At 44.4% G+C, this 21,230-nt stretch overlaps 1 protein-coding gene across 9 annotated transcripts in view; it reads left to right on the top strand.

The window, feature by feature from the left end:
- Window positions 1-21,230, top strand: part of SPECC1 (sperm antigen with calponin homology and coiled-coil domains 1) — a 271,543-nt gene that overhangs the window by 153,108 nt on the left and 97,205 nt on the right. For all 9 annotated transcript variants that reach the window (XM_034647245.1, XM_011227029.3, XM_034647242.1 and 6 more), the window contains one exon: window positions 8,742-10,321. In XM_034647245.1, coding sequence (XP_034503136.1) covers window positions 8,742-10,321 — 1,580 coding nt within the window. The remainder of the gene's footprint in view (window positions 1-8,741; window positions 10,322-21,230) is intronic.

The following is a 21,230-nucleotide window of genomic DNA, read 5'->3' as shown; positions in this document are numbered from 1 at the left end:
AAAGTTCTGTGTTTTAACCTAATGCGTGGTTTAAGAAAAAAGAACAGAAAAAAGTGATGGCAATCCAGATAAACCTATTTCCGCACTCCCGGTCCACCTACTTCTCTAATTTCTGTAATTGCAAATTCTGGTGAATTTGGTATTTTTTAAGGATAGAATTTTGGAAGTTTCTCGCTGATTGCTATGACTTGGAGCTATCACTGAGCCAAGTGTATATTTTTAGGGAGTCAGAGCTGAACTGTGATCTAGAATGGGTCATTCTAAGTTGCATCAAGACTCACAAATTGGTAGTGGCGTCTGGGTGGCTCCATCGGTTAAGCATCCAGCTCTCCATCTCAGCTCAGGTCATGATCTCAGGGTCGTGAGTTCCAGCCCTGCGTTGGGCTCCACACCCCGCCGCTGGTCAAAAGGACTCACAAATTGGGAAGTGATCTTTTCTTATCTCTGTAGGAAGGAAGGCTGTGCATGGAGAGGCCTATCTTCCAATTCGCTAAAGCCCCACCTCCCTCAGCTCCTCCTCCCCCTTTGTGTTTGCTGCCTAGAGACCATGGGGGCACACCTCCGATGCAGGGGTGCCAGTCTCTTGAGTTAGGTCTTGAAGATTTCATTTGGCCTCCACAATGGGCCAGGAGGCTAACCCAGCATGCAGAGTGGATTCTGGGCCCAACCGTTCCCCTGGCCACTTCACTTTCAATGGAAAGGAGACGTCCCTGCCTGCCCTGCACTTTTAAATGGCATGTTGGGAGCTGCCCTTCCAGAGCTGTTTTGCGTTTTGGCTTCTCCTGGATGCCAGCACCCAGCCGTTCAGACCGTGCCATTATCTCCTCTCATGAACACTGCCGCTTTGTCTCCTGCCTTATCTTGCCTTTAACCCAGCACAGAGTGGTCGCTGTGTCCTCCCGAGGCCAGAGCCCCTTCTGAGTTGTTAGGGGGCTTTTGTTTGGAGGCCTTCTCCCGTCTGGAGCACCGTTCACAGTGGCCGTGGAACAGTGTGACTATGTGGGAAAGGGAAGGATGCAGATTTACAAGTGTTTTAAACTCTCACCCAAGCTGCTGAGCACGTGGAGTGCGAGCAAAATTAATTTGGCATTCTGGGTTAAAAAAAAAAAAAGGGCAACATGAAGACAGAAAACCTTCATGCTGTTACCAGAAACATCTCTAAACGTGGACCCTGCTGTTTGCTTTTAGCGAAGGCAGCAAAATGAGCAAGTAATTTGGTTCATTAGTCTGTGCAGGATTCTTTTGTGCTTTTTTCCCTGCGTTTGGTTTGCAAAGGAGTTTCCATTAAGTTTCATAGGAGATATACAAATCTCTAGAAAACGCTCCACTGAAACTCCCCACAGGGTAGTCTAGCTAGGAAAAAATTACTTGTCTGCCACAGGCGAGGTGGGGCCCGAGATTTGATAACAAGACTTAGTTAGTTCCTTGTGGCAGTGCCTCGGCTTCCTGTGTCGCCTCAGACTTTTTTCTTTTATCTCACATGTTCTAAGTCCAAAGGAACAGCACTGCCCGTAAAACCAACTGACTGCTGATTACCTGCTTCCGCGCTGTATTCGCAAACATTCCCATTTCTCTTTCTTCATTCTCGTTACCCGAATAGTGTGTGCGCAGGTTAGAAAATGAAACAGGACAGGAAAAGCGAAAGTGCTGTTGCCCTACACCTTCTCGTTTGTTGTCTCACATCTCAAAGTTAACCACTTACATGTGCATAAACTCCGTATTTTTTTTTAAAAAAATAGACCTTTAGAGCAGTTTTGGGCCCAGCAAAATTGGGAAAGCACAGAGTGCCCCCAGAACCCCATCCCCCGCACAAGTGTGCACAGCCTCCCTCACCATCAGCGTCCCTCACCACAGTGGCCCATTTGTTAAAATCGATGTACTTACGTGACACATCACCCAGAGTCCATGGTGTACATTAGGGTTCACATTCTATGGCCTGGACAGAAGTATCCACCATTATGGTATCATACGGAATAGATTCACTGCCCTAGGAATCCTATGCGCACCCCCTGTTCGCTCTTCTGTCCCCCTCAACCCCTGGCAACCACTGATGCTTCTACTGTCTCCATAGTTCTGCCTTTTCCAGAATGTCAGATGGTTGGAATCCTACAGTATATAGCCTTTTCAGATTGGCTGCTTTCGGTTAGAAATCCTCATTTAAGCTTCCTCCCTCCTTTTTTGTAGATTCATAGAGCATTTCTTTTTAGCACTGAATAATACTCCATTGCCTGGATGTATCACGGTTTCTCCATTCACCTCCTCAAGGACATCTTGGTGGCTTCCATGTTTTGGCAATTATGAATAGAGCTGCTGTAAACAGCTTTGTGCCGCTTTGTTTGTAGACATGACTTTTCGACTCATTTGGGTAAATACCAAGGGTTGCAATCCATGGCAAGAGTATGTTTAGTTTTGTAAGGAACTGCCAGACTGTCCTCCCCAGCGGCTGTACCACTCTGCATTCCCACCAGCAACGAATGAGAGTTCGTATCATTCTACAGCCTCATCAGCAGGAGGTGTTGGCAGCGTTTTCGATTTTAGCCACTCTCATCGGTGTGTAGGGGTCTCTCGCCGTTGTTTTCGTTTGCAGTCCCCTAATGACATGTGGTGCGGAACATCTTTTCATATGCCTATTTGCCATCTGTGTATCTTCTTTGGAGAGGTGTCTGTTCAGGTATTTTGCCTATTTTTAATCAAGTTGTTCGTTTTCTTAGTGAGTTCTTTGTATATTTTGGATAGCAGTCCTTTCTCAGATATGTATTTTCCAAGTATTTTCTCCCAGTCTGCAGCTTGTCTTCTCATTCTTCTGACATAGCTGTTTTTTGGTTTTTCATATTTAGACATTTTGTTGACTCCTACTCTGACAGACGAGGATTTAACTCATAACTTCACCTCCTCCTAGAGTCTTAATATCACTTTTTTAAGTTCCTTTCTTGGTTACGTCTTTTATTTCAGTAATGTTTTCCGTCTTTATTTCTTGTTTTGTCAATTGTATATAGTATCTTTGGTTCTCCATTTGCAGGATGAGGGTGAATATTATTATGCACCAAACATGGGGCTCAAACTCACAACCCTGAGAGCAAGAGTCACATGCTCGACCAACTGAGCCCACTAGGTGCCCCTCTACTTTAACGTTTTTTGCTAGCTGGGATAATATTCCAATGTTCTATAAAGTCATCCTGCATACTCTGTGTATAGGTTAATTGAAATACTATCAGTGTAATTGAGACTGTATATATATATATATATATATTCCCTACAGAGTAAAGCCATATGTTATGATTTTGTGACTTTTCTTATGCAACTTCTTATTTTTTTCACTGTTTTTATTATATCCTCATTTTTTTTTTCATACTCTTCATCCAATCAAATGTTCTTTCGGAGAAACTTCCCCTTGGAGGCACTTTATCCTCTTGGCCCAGTTTGGATTTGTTCTCCAGACTTGCTTTGTGGGTATCATCTTGAGACTTCTCTTAACTGGTTTGCTCTGTTAGAACCTCGCTCTCCCAGGATCATTCACCCTCTTTCTCTTTGGTTAACTCCTTTATTTTCGGGAGCACATCCTCAAATAACTAGGGTGTTACAGTTTAATTTTTTTCTGAGTCTTCATAGGTTTTATTTATTTATTATTATTATTTTTAAAAGATTTTATTTATTTATTTGACAGAGAGAGACAGCCAGCGAGAGAGGGAACACAAACAGGGGGAGTGGGAGAGGAAAGAAGCAGGCTCGTAGCGGAGAAGCCTGGTGTGGGGCTCGATCCCAGAATGCCAGGATCACGCCCTGAGCCGAAGGCAGATGCTTAATGACTGCGCCACCCAGGAGCCCCTGAGTCTTCATAGGTTTTAAAATGTATTTTCTAGGGGCACCTGGGTGGCACAGCGGTTAAGTGTCTGCCTTCGGCTCAGGGCGTGATCCTGGCGTTATGGGATCAAGCCCCACATCAGGCTCCTCTGCTGTGAGCCTGCTTCTTCCTCTCCCACTCCCCCTGCTTGTGTTCCCTCTCTCACTGGCTGTCTCTATCTCTGTCAAATAAATAAATAAAATCTTTTAAAAAAATGTATTTTCTACCTCTGTGACTGGTTTATCGTTAGGTTGGGTATAGAATTCTGGTTTGGAAATCGTTTTCCCTCAGAACTTTGAAGGCATTTGCTTTTTTGCCTCCGAGAATTCAGTATCGCTATAATGAATGATGATGGCAGTCTCATACTCACACCCCTTCCCCAAACTTGTAGGCATTCTTGGTGCTCTGAAAATTTATAGACGGTGTACTGTGCCTTCATGTGGGTCTTTTTCATTCATTTTGTGTGCCATGAGTTCTGGAGACTCAATGTGAGCTTTGGCGGATTCTCTCACTTCAGTTCTTTGGGAATTTCCTCCACTTGGTTTCCACTGGTCTGTATTTGTGGACCTTCTTTTTTTTTTTTTTTTTTAGGTTTTTTTTTTTTTTTTTTTTTTTTTTTTTTTTTTCCCTGTTAANGGGAAGGGCAATGAGAATCTTTTTTTTTTTTTAAAGATTTTATTTATTTATTTGACAGAGATAGAGACAGCCAGAGAGAGAGGGAACACAAGCAGGGGGAGTGGGAGAGGAAGAAGCAGGCTCATAGGGGAGGAGCCTGGTGGGGCTCGATCCCATAACGCTGGGATCACGCCCTGAGCCGAAGGCAGACGCTTAACTGCTGTGCCACCCAGGTGCCCCAAGGGCAATGAGAATCTTAAGCAGACTGTGCACTGAGCACGGAACAGTACTTGGGCTCTCACTTTCACAACCCTGATCATGACCTGAGCCAAAATCGAGAGTCAGACACTTAACCGACTGAGCCACCGAGGCGTCCCTAAATATGTTTTTGAGGTTCCTCGACAAGGGGAACCTGAAACATGATCGGTGCCACTGCCAAACATGGGTAAGGAGAATAAAGGGAAGAAGGAACAGGTAATAAAGTTAGCTGCCACTGAAAGGTTGAGACAGATGGAAACTGAGGGGAGAAATTAAATTTGACAATAAATACATTATTAAAAGCTTTTGAGAAAAGTGATAGTAAAGAATATCCTAGTGGTTTAGATTCTTAGAGACTGAAGGAGTAAGATCTCTTGTGCTTCTGAGGCAAGGCAGCAGTTGTGTGGTATATGGAGACGGTAAACTTTCATTTCTGTCTCTCCTACTGAACAGGTGCTCTGTGAACTCCTGTAGAAAAAAGTGAAAGATTAATCATTTATTTCAGAATATCACCATTTCCTTCATCAGCACATGGCAGATAGAAGACCTACCAGAGAACATCCCAGGTGTACCATGTTCTTAGGGTAAGATAAGGAAATTTAAAAGGGACTGAAAATATTTTATTTTCAGCTCATGAGAATTACTACTTAAGATAGTCATCTGATCTATGACTTAAGCGGTCGTTCTATCATTTTAAAAGCTCTTTATATTCTCTGAGAAGACTTATTTTACCTACTGCCTTACCTTGCTGTATATTGCTATGATAGGATTTTCCTCTTGTTTTTTTTATTTATTACATAAAGGTAACTGTACAAAAGAAACAGGAAAATTACAGTCCAGCCAGCTTAATAATCAACTGTTCTCAATATTCCATGTACTTTTCTAGGGCGTGTGTCTGTGAATACAGAGTTTGATATACCTGTGGTCAACCACGATATAATTTTTTCATTTGGCATTTTATTTTATTTTTTAAGATTTTTATTTATTTGACACAGAGAGAGAGAGGAAGAGAGAACACAAGCAGGGGGAGCGGCAGGCAGAGGGAGGAGCAGACTTCCTGCTGAGCAGGGAGCCCCATGTGGGACTCGATCCCAGGACCCTGAGATCATGACCTGAGCCGAAGACAGACGCTAAACCGACTGAGCCACCCAGCATTTTAAAATATAACATACCAAACACAGTGGTGGGGTTTTTTTTAATCATATTAGTCTTCCCAATTATGAGGTGACACTTGCTTTTACTTTAACTTCGTGTGGTTAGACAGCCGGCCTCAGTAGGAATAAGTAATGGTCTGGTGTGAGGATGGGGAGAAGACCCGAGAAATAAGAGAGCCAGCTGAGCCGTTCCTGTTCCATCGGCTCCAGGCTTCCGGTCACCACTGCGTCCCCCTTGCCAGGTATATGTGTCAGGTGGTGTGCCCCTTTGCAGGGTTCCACGATGTGTTGTTCAGCAGTGAGGTTTCTTCACACACAGTACTTGAGGTGAACTCTGGGTAGTTAGAACCTTCTGACTGATTACATTCTGAGCACTAGGACTCGCCCGCTGTGTCCAGGACGAGGGTCTGTGCTGCAGACCTGCACGGAGCTGGGGGTGGGGGGGTGAGCCACCGTGCACCAACCTTAGTCTGGGCCGATGGTGCGTTTTCACAACACTCTCTACACTTAACCTCTCATAATTAAAGTTTGGGAAATGATGTGTACAAAGCTGGGAAGAACCTTTTAAAAAAAAACTTAGGAAAACAATAATACTAGTGACTTTCTTCAGGGCTGATGAAGTGTCAGAACGGATTAAAAAAAAGAACGGATGTGGTAACAAATACGACTGGATCGTGTATTTCACAATACACAGCTGGATGTATTTCACAAATGTATTTGGACATAAAAACATTCCTCGTGGTTTAGGTAAGGTGCACGTAGTAAGACCTACGTGGAGAGTAAATTAACGTGGCAGCAGAAGGGGGGCGTCCCCTTGGGCTGGCAAGGATGACAGAGTTGATCTGTTCCGTTTGGGCCCTGCCCATCTTCACACCTGAGGAAGGGTTGAAAAGGAGCCTTGCTTTCAGTGTCTGTATAAGGAATGGCCAACGGCTCTGTGATAATCAGTGCCGGACCCTCCCGTCTGCCTATTCTGACGACAGTTACCGCAGAACTTGAGTTCATCTTCCGTTTTCCTTAGGGGCCCTCGCCAGGATTACTTCATTCTAGAGAACCAGCGTTACTAAAATGTTTTATTGCTGAGTGATTGCAATCTTCATTTTACAAGAATAAATTAAATAAATCTTTTCTTCACCGAGTACTTTCTCCACTAAGTAGGATGCAGGTCAGGCACTTAAAAGTATTAAGTGTGTATCATGGTACTCTTAGCTTTCCAGTAACTTAGTTTGGAAAAGTCACTTTAAAAACCATAGCTTAGCTTTTTTTATTTTTTTTTATTTTTTAAAAAGATTTTGTTTATTTGAGGGGAGAGCATGAGCAGGGGGAGAGGGAAAAGCAGACTCCCTGCTGAGCACAGAGCCCGCCTTGGGGCTCAATCGCAGGACTCCTGAGATTATGACCTGGGCCAAGATCAAGTCAGCCACCCTCCTGACTGAGCCACCCAGGTGTCCCCAGCTTACCCTTTATTATGTCAAAGTCGTAAAAAAAAGCACTTGACTGTTAGACACAGCAGTGAATGCCATTGGCTTTCACATCCTCACCTCCGATTTCAGGATGCTCAGATCACAGTTGCTCCTCAGAGGTCCTGGCGGCAGGCTTAGGGCTCCTGGCCACGTTGGGCTCTGCTTCCGTCCTTGTGGACTGGGGCCGCTGCCAGTGTGTGCGGGCATTCCCCCACCACCTCTTACCTTGTGGAGCCCTCGGGATTGGGGACTCCTTCCAGGGTCCCTTGTTACTGGGACCTTCAGCCTCACGTGCAGTTAGGTAAGTCATAGCAGTCAGCCTTGATTCATCAAAGGGTCTTTGAGTTTGTAAAATAGGTCCAAAATTTTCATTTACACTTTAACCTCTGAGGTGGGTTTCATTTCGAGAGCATATAGGAGACTGATGTCTGGGTTTTTGTGCCCAGAATTTTTTTTTAATATTGTAACATAGTATAGATGAAAATAGAAAACAGTTTCCTTCCTTACGTTTCCCATTATAAGTACTCTAAATTCTGTATCATTTCCATGTTGAGTAAATCCCTTTAACATTTAAAACTGTACTGTAGATACATGTCATGTGTCCTCACCCCATTTATTCTTGTTTCTCTGAATACAAATAAGCACACAGTTTCCATCTATGATAAAAACAGTGTGTCATCGGGTTAGATTAGTCCTAACTTGGTGTTATTTATGTGTCGTGATTTCTTAGTCAAGATCGTGTTCATTCACAAGATGTTGGCAAATTTTCAAAAATGTTTAAGAAATTCAGGATGAACTTGCATTTGGTCAAAAGGCTGTTGTTCGGTTGCCAAGGTTACTGTTCAAATGCATGAAGCTGCCAGTTCCAGAAAACCCAATTCAAGGTGACGTGGATGAAGGGTATTTATTGGTTTGTGTCATTGGAAGGCCAGCTCTAGGCTAAGCTGCAGGGTGGACTGATTGGGTAACTCCATGGTGCTACTAAGAATTTGGTTTCCTTCTTTCTGTACTCTGCATTCTCTTCCTCTTGTGATGATAAGAGGCTGCAGCCATTCCCGGACTTACATGGTCCCTTACTCATGTGCGGTAATGCTTTAGGAGCTCACCCAGAAGACCTCTCCTGCTGTTCCGTTGACTTCGGTTGAGGGGTGTGCCCACGCCTTGAACCAGCAACTGTGCTGGGATGCAATTATGAGGAGGGGCTCAGGCTTAGAGTCCAGCTTCCCCCAAAGTATAGGGCTGTGGTTGGAGGTACAGAAACTGAATCAGACCCAGATACTTATCTAGACCGGGGGAAAATGAGTAAAGGGCAACGGCCACCCTCTTCACTATCCCATGTGAGCTGAAGTCACTTGGGTTTCATTTATAAAAGTGCCTTGTTTCATTGGCTTCTACTCCTTCTGTCCTTAGGGGCTGTGACAACAGCCAAACGGACGGGCATTCCAGCTCCTCGCGAACTTTCAGTAACTGTCTCCAGGGAGAGAACGGTGCCACGAGGTACCCCCAACCCCAGGAAGTCGGTGTCCAGTCCCACTTCTTCCAGCACACCCACCCCCACTAAGCACCTGAGGACCACTTCCACGAGACCGAAGCAAGAGAATGAAGGTGGGGAAAAGGCCGTGCTCGAGTCCCAAGTTCGGGAACTTCTGGCAGAAGCCAAAGCGAAAGATAGTGAAATTAACAGGCTTCGAAGTGAACTGAAGAAATGCAAGGAGAAAAGGACTCCAAGCATCGAAGGAGCTGACGCTTCAGACTCCAATCTAGATGGAACATCCGCCTCGCCAAGTGACTCAGAGCCTTTGATAAGAGCTCTTGAGGAGAAGAACAAGACTTTTCAGAAAGAGCTTGCAGATCTCGAGGAGGAAAACCGGGCCTTGCGGGAGAAACTGACTTACCTGGAGCATTCCCCAAATTCAGAGGGAAGCGCAAGTCAGACCGGTGAGAGCAGCTGCCCGACATCCCTAACTCAGGAGTCAAGCTTCGGAAGCCCGACTGGACCTCAGTTGTCGGGTGAGATCGAGGAGTACAGGAACAACATACACGAAAATGCATTACGGACGTCGGGCTCTTCAAGCAGCGACGTTACCAAAGCTTCTCTGTCCCCGGATGCGTCCGATTTCGAGCACATCATAGCAGACACCCCCTCCCGGCCCCTGTCTTCCACCAGCAACCCCTTCCAGAGCTCCAAGTGTTCCATCGCTGGCGGTTCCCCAAACAACGTGAGCGAACTGTCCCTGGCTTCCCTCACGGAGAAGATACAAAAGATGGAAGAAAACCAGCACAGCACGGCCGAGGAGCTGCAGGCTACTTTGCAAGAATTGTCAGACCAGCAACAAATGGTGCAGGAGCTGACAGCTGAAAACGAGAAACTGGTGGACGAGAAGACGATTTTAGAGACGTCCTTTCATCAGCATCGGGAGAGGGCCGAGCAGCTGAGTCAGGAAAACGAGAAGCTGTTAAATCTCCTACAAGAGCGAGTGAAGAATGAAGAGCCCAACATGCCGGAAGGAAAGATCCTTGAGCTGGAGCAGAAGTGCGCAGAAATTCTTGACCAGGGCCGCTTTGAAAGAGAGAAACTGCTCAACATTCAGCAGCAGCTGACCTGTAGCTTACGGAAGGTTGAGGAGGAAAACCAAGGCGCTTTAGACATGATTAAACACCTGAAGGAAGAAAATGAAAAACTGAATGGGTTTCTGGACCTGGAGCGGCGTAATAGCGGCGTGATGGCCAAAAGTCTGGAGGAGTGTAAAGCTACCCTCGAAGGGCTGCAGGTGGAAAATGGGTCGTTGAAGGCTCATTTGGAGAATGAGAAGCAGAAAGCTACGGAGACCAGTCCCGCGGGGCACACGGCAGAGGGTCGTGAAGTTCAAGAAATGTTGAGGGTCACTCGGGCTGAGAAGGATCAGCTGGAGCTGTCTTGCACCGAGCTCAAGCAAGAATTAGTGAAGGCCCATGGTGAAATTAAGCATGTTTCGAGCCTCCTGGCCAAGGTAAGGAGACACCTCTGTGCCCCTGTTTGCTCATTCTTTTTAGCCTTCCCCTCCTTGACCGTTAGATTCATAGAGCTCAGAGAATCCTTTGCTCAGCCAGTTTCACTCCCGAATCCAGCATTCCAGCTTGAAAATCTGTTCCATTCCAGACAGATTGGGGATACAAAAATGAAACACCCCAATTTCTGACTAGAGGCAGTTCAAAGTGTGGCAGGGATATAGTGAATCAAAGGAGTGAGTATGATGCAGGCAGAAAGAGTATCAGAGAGGACAGCTCAGAGTCCAGTGCCAAGGAGGAACACCTAGAATGATATGGGACAGAGGAAGGTAGTGCAGGAGGGCTTCTTGGAAGAGGTGGCAAATAAGCTGAGTCTAACTGGCTCAGAATGAGGGATAGTTATCCAGACCAGTTAGCATGCTTTGGGTTGCTAGTAACAGAATTAAAATCATCCCTAATTTCCCTACCAAATGATAATATAACCGCTATTTTGGTGTTTTCTTTCAGATGTGTGTGTGTGTGTGTGTGTCCGTGTGTCCCACAAGTTAAAAAAATTTTTTTAGGGGTGCCTGGGTGGCTCAGTTGGTTGGGAGGCTGACTCTTGGTTTCAGCTCGGTTCATGGTCTCAAGGTCGTGGGACTGAGCCCCACGTAAGGCTCCCTGTTCAACTGAGAGTCTCCTGGGGATTCTCTCTCTCTTCTGTCCCTCCCCCCCCGCTCACTTGCACGTGTGTGCACACGTGCTGTCTCTCTAATATAAATAAGTGTATTTTAAAAAAATTTTTTTAGACTCATCTTGTACATACTCTTTTTTAATTCAGTATTTTCTGAGCATATTCTCAACATTATTCTTTGAAACATGATTTTAAGGTCAGACAGTATCCTCTCATATAAATATTTCACATGTACTTTACTGGTCGCCTGTTAGTTGAACATTTATATTCTTTTCCAGTCTTTTGATATTGTAAAGACCTTTTTTTTTTATGTATATATCTCTGATTATTTCCTTGGGAAAAATTCCTAAACATTGGCTTACTGTGTCAGAGTATGACCATTTTAAAGGTGCTCGATACATTCATCCAGTTTGCCCCCCAGAAATACCATCTTGGCTTGTTCCCACCAGCAGATCCGTGAGAGTGCCTGTTTCCCTGAACCCCTGCTGGTGATTGGTATGGAGTCGCTGGGTCATTCACATCTGGGGTTCATTGCCTCATTTCTCCTCCCCTTCTTCACTGGGAAAGATCTTTCCCAACCCACAGTGAAATTAAATGATCACGATTTCATTTTTAAAGATAATCCTTTAATCAGTCTGGAATTTGGTTACATGATGAAGATTGCTGGAAATTCTGTAATATTCTGTTGGCTCACCGCAGTGTCAGGAAGGTATGGGCAGGTGGCTTCCTGTTTCCCTGTTCCCTCCAGGTGCTGGGGCTGTGCTGTTAGGGCTCCTCTGGTGAGAGAGGATGAAGCCACTCCCCACCTCAGCGCAGGGTTGTCACTGTTTAAAGAGACAAGTTGTCCCATGAGGTCACAGGGGATTTTTCTCTACACCTTCATCTGCCTTCAGATTAGTCTGTTGCAACTTGATTCTGGCTTTGGGCTGTCTGATGATCTGAGGGGTAGGTAGTGTTAGGATCTGTTTGTTTGTTATCATTGTTGGTGTTCTAAATTTACCACATCTTATTGAAAGTATGGAAGCAATCCCATTAGAAGGTACTAGCCAGGTGCCATCTGAAGTTTAAGGTGGTAATCGTAGCTTTACGTTAAGTTTTAGTGTCTGTGAAATTGGTTCCCCTCCATCACTGTTGCAAAAAGCTTGATCTTCTGAGTGACCTTGAAGTCCCCCCTCAGTCCTTCATCTGTCTCTTTGTATTTCCATTGACATTACATTAAATATACGTATCACCAAGAAATCATTTAGTATCTCAAGATGGTAGCTTCACTTTTTCTCATCATGAAATTTTATATTCATTGCAGTAGGTTTGGAAACTATAGAACAGAAACCTATAAAGAAGAAAATTAATATTACCTTTAACCCCACCACTTGGGAAAAAACGCTGCTAGCATTTTGCTGTATGTCTTTTTCAGGTGGTTTTTTCGGATGTTTTCCCCATGTATGCACGTTTGGGCACGCATACAAACTTGTATAAACATAATTAAAATATTGAATCTTCTTATTCAGAAGGATAGAGTATGTCACTCACATTCCTTGACTACAAAGACCCAGCTGAATTAGTTTATCAATTCTACTGTTAATCTGTTTGATTAATGTGTTTCTACTTTTATCTTTATTAATCCTTTCATTCTGCTTTTTATACACTTGCTTGGTTTCTTCTTAGTATTTTGAGTAAAATTCTGTGTTTGTTTAAGTCTGTCATTTCTTGGTTCATAATGTAAGCATTTAAAGGTATGAATTTATTATAGCTTTAGCTACAGGAAGACAGGAAGATTTAGAATTTTCTGGGACAAACTGAGTCTTATTTGGAGAAAAAGAAAAAAGGTTTGGATTCTCTGTGAAGTATAAGGTACAGCATATATGTTTTTTGTTTTTGTTTTTTTGGGGTTTTTTTTAAAGATTTTATTTATTTATTCTACAGAGATAGAGACAGCCAGCGAGAGAGGGAACACAAGCAGGGGGAGTGGGAGAGGAAGAAGCAGGCTCATAGTGGAGGAGCCTGACGTGGGGCTCGATCCCATAACGCCGGGATCACGCCCTGAGCTGAAGGCAGATGCTTAACCGCTGTGCCACCCAGGCGCCCCAGCATATATGTTTTAAATCAAGCTGTTAATTATATTATTCATATATTCCATGTTTCTATATTACTTGCTGATGAGAATGATCAAACGTTTGTCAGTAGGATGAAAGAGGCTCTAGCTGGTATTCTGGGGTAAGACTGTGTGAAGCACCATGTCACCTAGAGTTTCTTTCATACATATCAAGATCCTAGGTCTGTAATTTTGTGCTGTCTTTTTTTTTTTTTAAGCTTTTATTTCTTTAAGAGAGAGAGCATGAGCCAGGGGGAGGGGCAGAAGGAGAGGGAGAAGCAGGCTCCCCACTGAGCAGGGAGCCCAATGCGGGGCTCGATCCCAGGACCCTGAGATCATGACTTGAGCCTAAGGCAGATGCTTAACCGACTGAGCCACCCAGGCGTCCCTAATTTTTCACTGTCTTACGTGTACAGGGGCACTGATCTGTAATCGCAGTGGAGTCGTGACTTGTCCTTTTCTGTTACCTTCGAAAAGGTGAAACCCAGACTTTCTAGACTGACTGGAAGCTGATTGTAGAAGCCCCAGTGCAAAATATCAACCAATCCACCAGCAGCCATGAACTCAAGTTATAAGATGTAAGGGGCTCATGCCCCAAAGAAACAGGAGCACTTTCAGTACAAAGCTATCATGAAGGATGGGAAGGTGGTGGGTTGGTAGGTGGGAAGCTTGGGTTCTCCTGACTTAGCCAGTGGTTCAGTCTGTGACCTTGGGCAGGCCCCTCTGTGCTGCACAGTGCTGAATGGAAGTGTGGTGGTGGAGGGATCTTGGCTTTGTGTGAAGGGAGTGCCTTCGACATTTTATCAAGGATGTCTCTTGTAGGCATTCGTGTACCTTTTATTGAGTGATACAAGTATTTTGCTGCTTTTTTTTTAAAGGTTGGAGAATGAATTTTTCTACATTTACCATGGATCTTACACATCTGCTATCATCTTAGAGTAGTTTTCATGGGATCATGATGGTTTCTCTGCTTTAGCTTGTTAATGAGGTAAATTGCAGTTGATTTTCTTTTTTTTTTTTTTAAGATTTTATTTATTTATTCGACAGAGATAGAGACAGCCCAGCGAGAGAGGGAACACAAGCAGGGGGAGTGGGAGAGGAAGAAGCAGGCTCATAGCGGAGGAGCCTGATGTGGAGCTCGATCCCATAACAACGGGATCACGCCCTGAGCCGAAGGCAGACGCTTAACCGCTGTGCCACCCAGGCGCCCCTACAGTTGATTTTCTAAGGTAGTCTAGTGTTAAATCATCTCTGCCTTCCTGGGGTAAATCCTAATTCTTCGGTTCTCAGTGGTCTCCCCAGACATTTTTGCATAGAACTTTCACGTTTAACTGCCTTAAGCAGATGTCAAGGTGAGTGTCCTGTTCATCACCAGACAGTTTTCTTGGTAATAAATAACTTGTACCCGTGAGCTCTGCATTCATCCACTGTAATTCTTGGCAGAAGGTGAATATTATGAGAAAAGAGCAAAATCACCCATTTACAGAGAGGAAAAGCAATACCAAATCATCCTATGATCTGGTAGGTGGAGTAAGTCTATGTAAGTTTCCAGTTTGGCTGTTACCTAAGTGACTCAGATACTGTGGGAAGAGCCTCTGAAAAGCCTTAAAATCTACTCTTTTTGGGGGGGGGGGCAAGGGGAATATAGGGTAGATCGGTTCCTCACACAGTAAATGGAAAATTGGTAGGACATTTACAATCATTGTGATTGTTTTGGGGCTTTTTATTCGTCTCCTTTCTTTCTTTTTTTTTTTTTAATTTTATTTTATTATATTATGTTAATCACCATACAGTACATCCCCAGATTCCGATGTAAAGTTTGATGCTTCATTAGTTGCGTATAACACCCAGTGCACCATGCAATACGTGCCCTCCTTACTACCCATCACCAGTCTATCCCATTCCCCCACCCCCTCCCCTCTGAAGTCTTCAGTTTGTTTCTCATAGTCCATAGTCTCTCATGTTTCATTCCCCCTTCTGATTACCCCCCTTTTCTTTATCCCTTTCTTCCCCTACCGATCATCCTAGTTCTTATGTTCCATAGATGAGAGAAATCATATGATAATTGTCTTTCTCTGCTTGACTTATTTCACTTAGCATTATCTCCTCCAGTGCCGTCCATGTTGCAGCAAATGTTGAGAATTCGTTCTTTCTGATAGCTGAGTAATATTCCATTGTATATATGGACCACAGCTTCTTAATCCAGTCATCTGTTGAAGGGCATCTCGGCTCCTTCCATGATTTGGCTATTGTGGACAATGCAGCTATGAACATTGGGGTGCATATGGCCCTTCTCTTTACTACGTCTGTATCTTTGGGGTAAACACCCAGTAGTGCAATGGCTGGGTCATAGGGTAGTTCAATTTTTAACTTTTTAAGGGACCTCCACACTGTTTTCCAGAGTGGCTGTACCAACTTGCATTCCCACCAACAATGTAGGAGGGATCCCCTTTCTCCACATCCTCTCCAACAATTGTTGTTTCTTGCCTTGTCTATCTTTGCCATTCTAACTGGCGTAAGGTGGTATCTCAGTGTGGTTTTGATTTGAATTTCCCTGATGGCTAATGATTTTGAACATTTTTTCATGTGTCTGTTAGCCATTTGTATGTCTTCATTGGAAAAGTGTCTGTTCATATCTTCTGCCCATTTTATGATTTGTTTATTTGTTTCTCGTGTATTGAGTTTGAGAAGTTCTTTGTAGATCTTGGATACCAGTCCTTTATCTGTGGTGTCCTTTGCAAATATATTCTCCCATTCCGTGGGCTGTCTCTTAGTTTTTTTGACTGTTTCCTTGGCTGTGCAGAAGCTCTTTATCCTGATAAAGTCCCATAAGTTCATTTTATCTTTTATTTCTCTTGCCTTTGGCGATGTGTCGTGAAAAAGGTTGCTCTGGCCGATGTCATAGAAGTTGTTGCCTATGTTCTCCTCTAGAATTTTGATGGATTCCTGTCTCACATTGAGGTCTTTCATCCATTTGGAGTTTATTTTTGTGTATGGTGTGAGAGAGTGGTCAAGTTTCATTCTTTTGCATGTAGCTGTCCAATTTTCCCAGCACCATTTATTGAAGAGACTGTCTTTTTTCCACCGGATGTTTTTTCCTGCTTTATCAAAGATTAGTTGCCCAAAGAGCCGAGGGTCCATTTCTGGGTTCTCTATTCTGTTCCATTGGTCGATGTGTCTGTTTTTGTGCCAGTACCATGCTGTCTTTGTGATCACAGCTTTGTAGTACAGCTCGAAATCCGGCATTGTGATGCCCCCAGCTTTGTTTTTCCTTTTCAACAGTTCCTTGGAGATTCGGGGCCTTTTCTGGTTCCATACAAATTTAAGGACTATTTGTTCCAGTTCTTTGAAAAATGTCCTCGGTATTTTGATCGGGATAGCATTGAAAGTGTAGATTGCTCTGGGTAGTATGGACATTTTAACTATGTTAATTCTTCCAATCCATGAGCATGGAATATTTTTCCATCTTTTTATGTCTTCCTCAATATCTTTCAAAAGTGATCTATAGTTTCTAGGATATAGGTCCTTTACGTCTCTGGTTAAGTTAATTCCAAGGTAACGTATGGTTTTTGGTGTTATTGTAAATGGGATGGATTCCCTAATTTCTCTTTCTTCAGTCTCGTTATTCGTGTATAGAAATGCAACTGATTTCTGGGCATTGATTTTGTATCCTGCCACCTTACTGAATTGTTCTATAACTTCTAATAGTTTGGGAGTGGATTCCTTTGGGTTTTCCATATAGAGTATCATGTCATCTGCAAAGAGAGACAGTTTGACTTCTTCTTTGCCGATTTGGATACCTTTGATCCCTTTTTGTCTTCTGATTGCTGTTGCAAGGACTTCTAGTACTATGTTGAATAATAGTGGCGAGAGTGGGCATCCTTGTCGTGTTCCTGATCTTAAGGGAAAGGCTTCCAGCTTTTCCCCATTGAGAATAATGCTTGCAGTAGGCTTTTCATAGATGGCTTTTATGAGATTGAGAAATGTACCCTCTATTCCTACACTCTGAAGGGTTTTAATCAGGAAAGGATGCTGTATTTTGTCAAATGCTTTTTCTGCATCAATTGAGAGGATCATATGGTTCTTGAGTCTTTTCTTGTTGATATGATGTATCACATTGATTGATTTGCGAGTGTTGAACCATGCTTGCATCCCAGGTATGAATCCCACTTGGTCATGATGGATAATCCTTTTAATGTACTGTTGGATTCTATTAGCAAGGATCTTGTTGAGGATTTTGGCATCCATATTCATTAGAGAAATCGGTCTGTAATTCTCCTTTTTGAGGGGGTCTTTGCCTGGTTTGGGGATCAAGGTAATATTAGCCTCATAGAATGAGTTTGGTAGCTTTCCTTCTGTTTCTATTTTTTGAAATAGCTTTAGGAGAATAGGTATTATTTCTTCTTTGAATGTTTGGTAGAATTCCCCAGGAAAACCGTCTGGGCCTGGAGTTTTATTATTTGGAAGGTTGTTTATCACTGACTCAATTTCTTCATAGTTAATTGGCCTATTTAAGAAATCTATTTCTTCCTGTTTCAGTCTTGGTAGTTTATAGGTTTCCAGGAAGGCCTCCATCTCTTCCAGATTGTTTAGTTTTTTGGCATATAGCTGTTGATAAAAGTTTCTAATAATCCTTGCAATTTCAATGGTGCTGGTCGTGACCTCTCCCTTTTCAGTCATAATTTTAATAATCTCAGTCCTTTCTCTTTGTTTTTGGACAAGTTTTGCCAGTGGTCTATCAATTTTATGGATTCTCTCAAAGAACCAGCTTCTAGTCCTGTTGATCTGCTCTACTGTGCTTCTGGTTTCTAATTCATTGATTTCTGCTCTAATCTTGGTCAACTCCTTCCTTGTCAGTGGGTTAGGCCTGTCCCTCTGTTGCTGTTCCAGTTTCTTGAGGTGAGAATATAGAAACTGCATTTTAGATTTTTCTATTCTTTTGAGTGAGGCTTGGATGGCTATGTATTTCCCCCTTAGGACTGCCTTTGCAGTATCCCATAGGTTTTGGACCGTTGTGTATTCATTCTCGTTGGTCTCCATAAATTGTTTAATTTGTTTTTTGATTTCCTGGTTTATCGAGTCATTCTTGAGCAGGATGGTTCTTAGCCTCCAAGTGTTTGAGTTTCTTCCAGGTTTTTCCTTGTGGTTGAGTTCCAATTTCAGAGCGTTGTGGTCTGAGAATATGCAGGGGATAATTTCAATCTTTTGGTATTGGCTGAGACCTGTTTTGTGTCCCAGAGCATGATCTATTCTTGAGAATGTTCCATGGGCATTTGAATAGAATGAGTATTCTTTGGTTCTGGGGTGTAGTGTTCTATATATATCTATGAGGTCCAACTCGTCGAGTATGGCATTCAAAGCCTTTGATTCTTTGCTTAGTTTTTGCCAGGGTGTTCTGTCTATTTCTGATAGTGGGGTGTTGAGGTCCCCTACTATTACTGTGTTCTTATCTATATGTCTCTTTATTTTGGTTAAGAGTTGGCTTGTGTATCTTGCTGCTCCCCTGTTGGGGGCATATATATTAATAATTGTCATATCCACTTGTTGAATACTTCCTTTAAGAATAATATAGTGCCCTTCTGTATCTCTCTCTATGGCCTCTAGTTTAAAATCCAGTCTATCTGATATGAGAATTGCTACTCCAGCTTTCTTTTGAGGTCCATTTGCGTGGAAGATGGTACTCCATCCCCTTACTCTAAGTCTGAATGCATCTTTGGGTTCAAAATGAGTCTCTTGTAGACAGCAAATGGATGGGTCATGTCTTTTTATCCAATCTGCAACCCTGTGGCGTTTTATGGGAGAGTTTAAGCCATTTAGATTGATAGAGATTATTGACAGATATGATTTTAATGATGCCATTTCTCTTTAAAGTCTTTGTATCGGTTGTGACTTGCTGCTCTGTATCACTCTTGGGGCCTTTTTACCTTTATAGAGCCCCCCTTAATATCTCCTGTAGGGCTGGTTTCGTGGTTACGAAATTGGTTAATGATTGGCGATTTTGGAACGTCTTTATTTCTCCATCAATTCTGAATGACAGCTTTGCTGGATAAAGGATCCTTGGCTGCATGTTTTTCTCTGAAAGAGCTTTAAAAATGCCCCCCCAAGCCTTTCTCTCATTCCAGGTCTCTGTAGACAGGTCTGACGTAATCCTGATACCTTTGCCTTGGTACGTGAGAAATTTCTTTGCCCTGGCCGCTTTCAATACTGTATCCTTGGATCTAATATTTGCGAATTGCACTATGACATGCCGTGGCGTAGGTTTGTCCTGGTTGAGCTTGGATGGGGTCCTCTCTGCCTCTTGGACACGAATGCTTGTTTCCCTTGCTAGATTAGGGAAGTTTTCAGCTACAATTTGTTCAAATATCTCTTCTAGACCTCTGTTTTTCTCCACCCCTTCAGGGATGCCGATGATTCTGACATTGGATCGTTTCATAGAGTCAGTAATCTCCCGTAATCTACATTCGTGGGCGTGGATTTTTTTAAGACCAGCTTCTATTTTCGTTTTTTCTTCTACTAACCCATCCTCCAATTCGCTAACGCGTTCCTCTGCCTCGGTGACCCTGGCCGTCAGAGCCTCTAGTTTTGACTGCATTTGGCTCATAGAATTTTTAATTTCTGTCAGATTCGCTCTCATTTCTGCCCTTAGGGATTCTATATTCTCAGCAACGCTTTCTCTGATGCTTTTTTCAAGTTTACTCATCATCTTGACCATTGTTGCTCTGAATTCCATTTCTGATAATTGGGATACATCCATATGTATTAATTCTGTGGCCGAGGCCAATTCTGTGGCAGAGGCCACAGACTCATTATCTTTTCTTTGCTGGGGGGGACTTCTCCTTCTCGTCATTCTGATGAAGAGAGATTGCAGGGTTGTCCAGAGCCCAAGTGTTGACTGGGACCCAGGCCGTGCGCCCTTGTTTTATAGAGATCTTAGGGATGTGGGCTTCTTCCTTAAAGAGTTTATTTATTTATTTGAGAGAGAGAGAGACAGTCAGCAAGAAAGGGAACCCAAGCAGAGGAGTGGGAGAGGAAGAAGCAGGTTCCCGGTGGAGAAGCCCGATGAAGGACTCCTTACGGAGCGTTGTGATCACACCCTAATCCGAAGACAGGTGCTTGGTGACTGCGCCACTCAGGCGCTCCGGGTTGTGGGCTTCTTGATTTTTCAGCCTGCCTTCTGGGGGAGGGGCCTGCCTGCAGGTACTCAGAAAACCCTGTTTGGGTAGAGTCTCTGTGTCCCTTGCGAGGGGGGATGGGGATGGGCACCCTGTGAGCCGGTATTTCCGGGCTTTTGTTCTCTGGCGGCTTTCCCTGGCGGTTTGCTATGCCTCTTCTGAGAGAGCAGCAGCGGCTGAAATTCAGCCTCTGTCTCAGAACAGAGGGATCGCGGATCGTTCTCCACTGATGTTCTGGCCACTTTAACTCTGTTTCTGTTGGTGCTGCTCAACCCTGCAGCATCCCGGGCTGTGCGCCCCACACCCGGCGTCCCAGCCCTCACTTCCAGGGCCGGCACGTCTCTGTCCTTTGTGTTTCCAACCCCGCCCGCCGCCAGCCGCCCCGCGCGGGCTCCCGGAGCTCCCCGTCTCAGTCTGGTGTCTCACGGGTGCTGACCGCGAGTCCGCCTGCTCCCCCGTGCAGGTGGCCCTCCAGCCGCCAGCCGCCCCGCGGACGCTCCCGGAGCTCCTGGTCTCAGCCTCGATCCAGTGAGCACACCGGAGCTCCGGAGCTCCGTGAGGTGCTTGGTGGCGCACGTTCCCGGCTCACGGACTCAGTCTGCTGTTTCCAGAGTGCGGGTCCGCGGTCCACCCGCTCCCCGGTGCCGGTGGCCCGCCAGCCGCCAGCCGTCCCGCGTGCGCTCCCGGAGCTCCCTTCTCAGTCTGCTGTCTCAAGCGTGTGGGTCCGCGGTCTGTCCGCTCCCCCTTGTAGGTGGCTACCGCTTCCCGGCGCCCTGACACGGCGGCTCCCTCCCCCTTCTGTTTAGCTTCCGATATCTGTGCGCGGTTTCACGGCTCCCCGCTTCGTACCTCGATACTCAGCGCTGGAGATGTTCACTTGTAGAGATCCAGATGTATCTTCCTGCGTCTCAGGCTGATTCCGTGGATATTCCTGCTGGTCTGGTACCTATCCAGCTCAACTCAGGGGACCGGCT

The sequence above is a fragment of the Ailuropoda melanoleuca genome, chromosome 17 (genome assembly GCF_002007445.2).
Source record: "Ailuropoda melanoleuca isolate Jingjing chromosome 17, ASM200744v2, whole genome shotgun sequence".
Lineage (NCBI taxonomy): Eukaryota > Metazoa > Chordata > Mammalia > Carnivora > Ursidae > Ailuropoda > Ailuropoda melanoleuca.
Note: the sequence above shows the minus strand (reverse complement) of the source record. Positions and strands in the feature narration are given on the sequence as shown.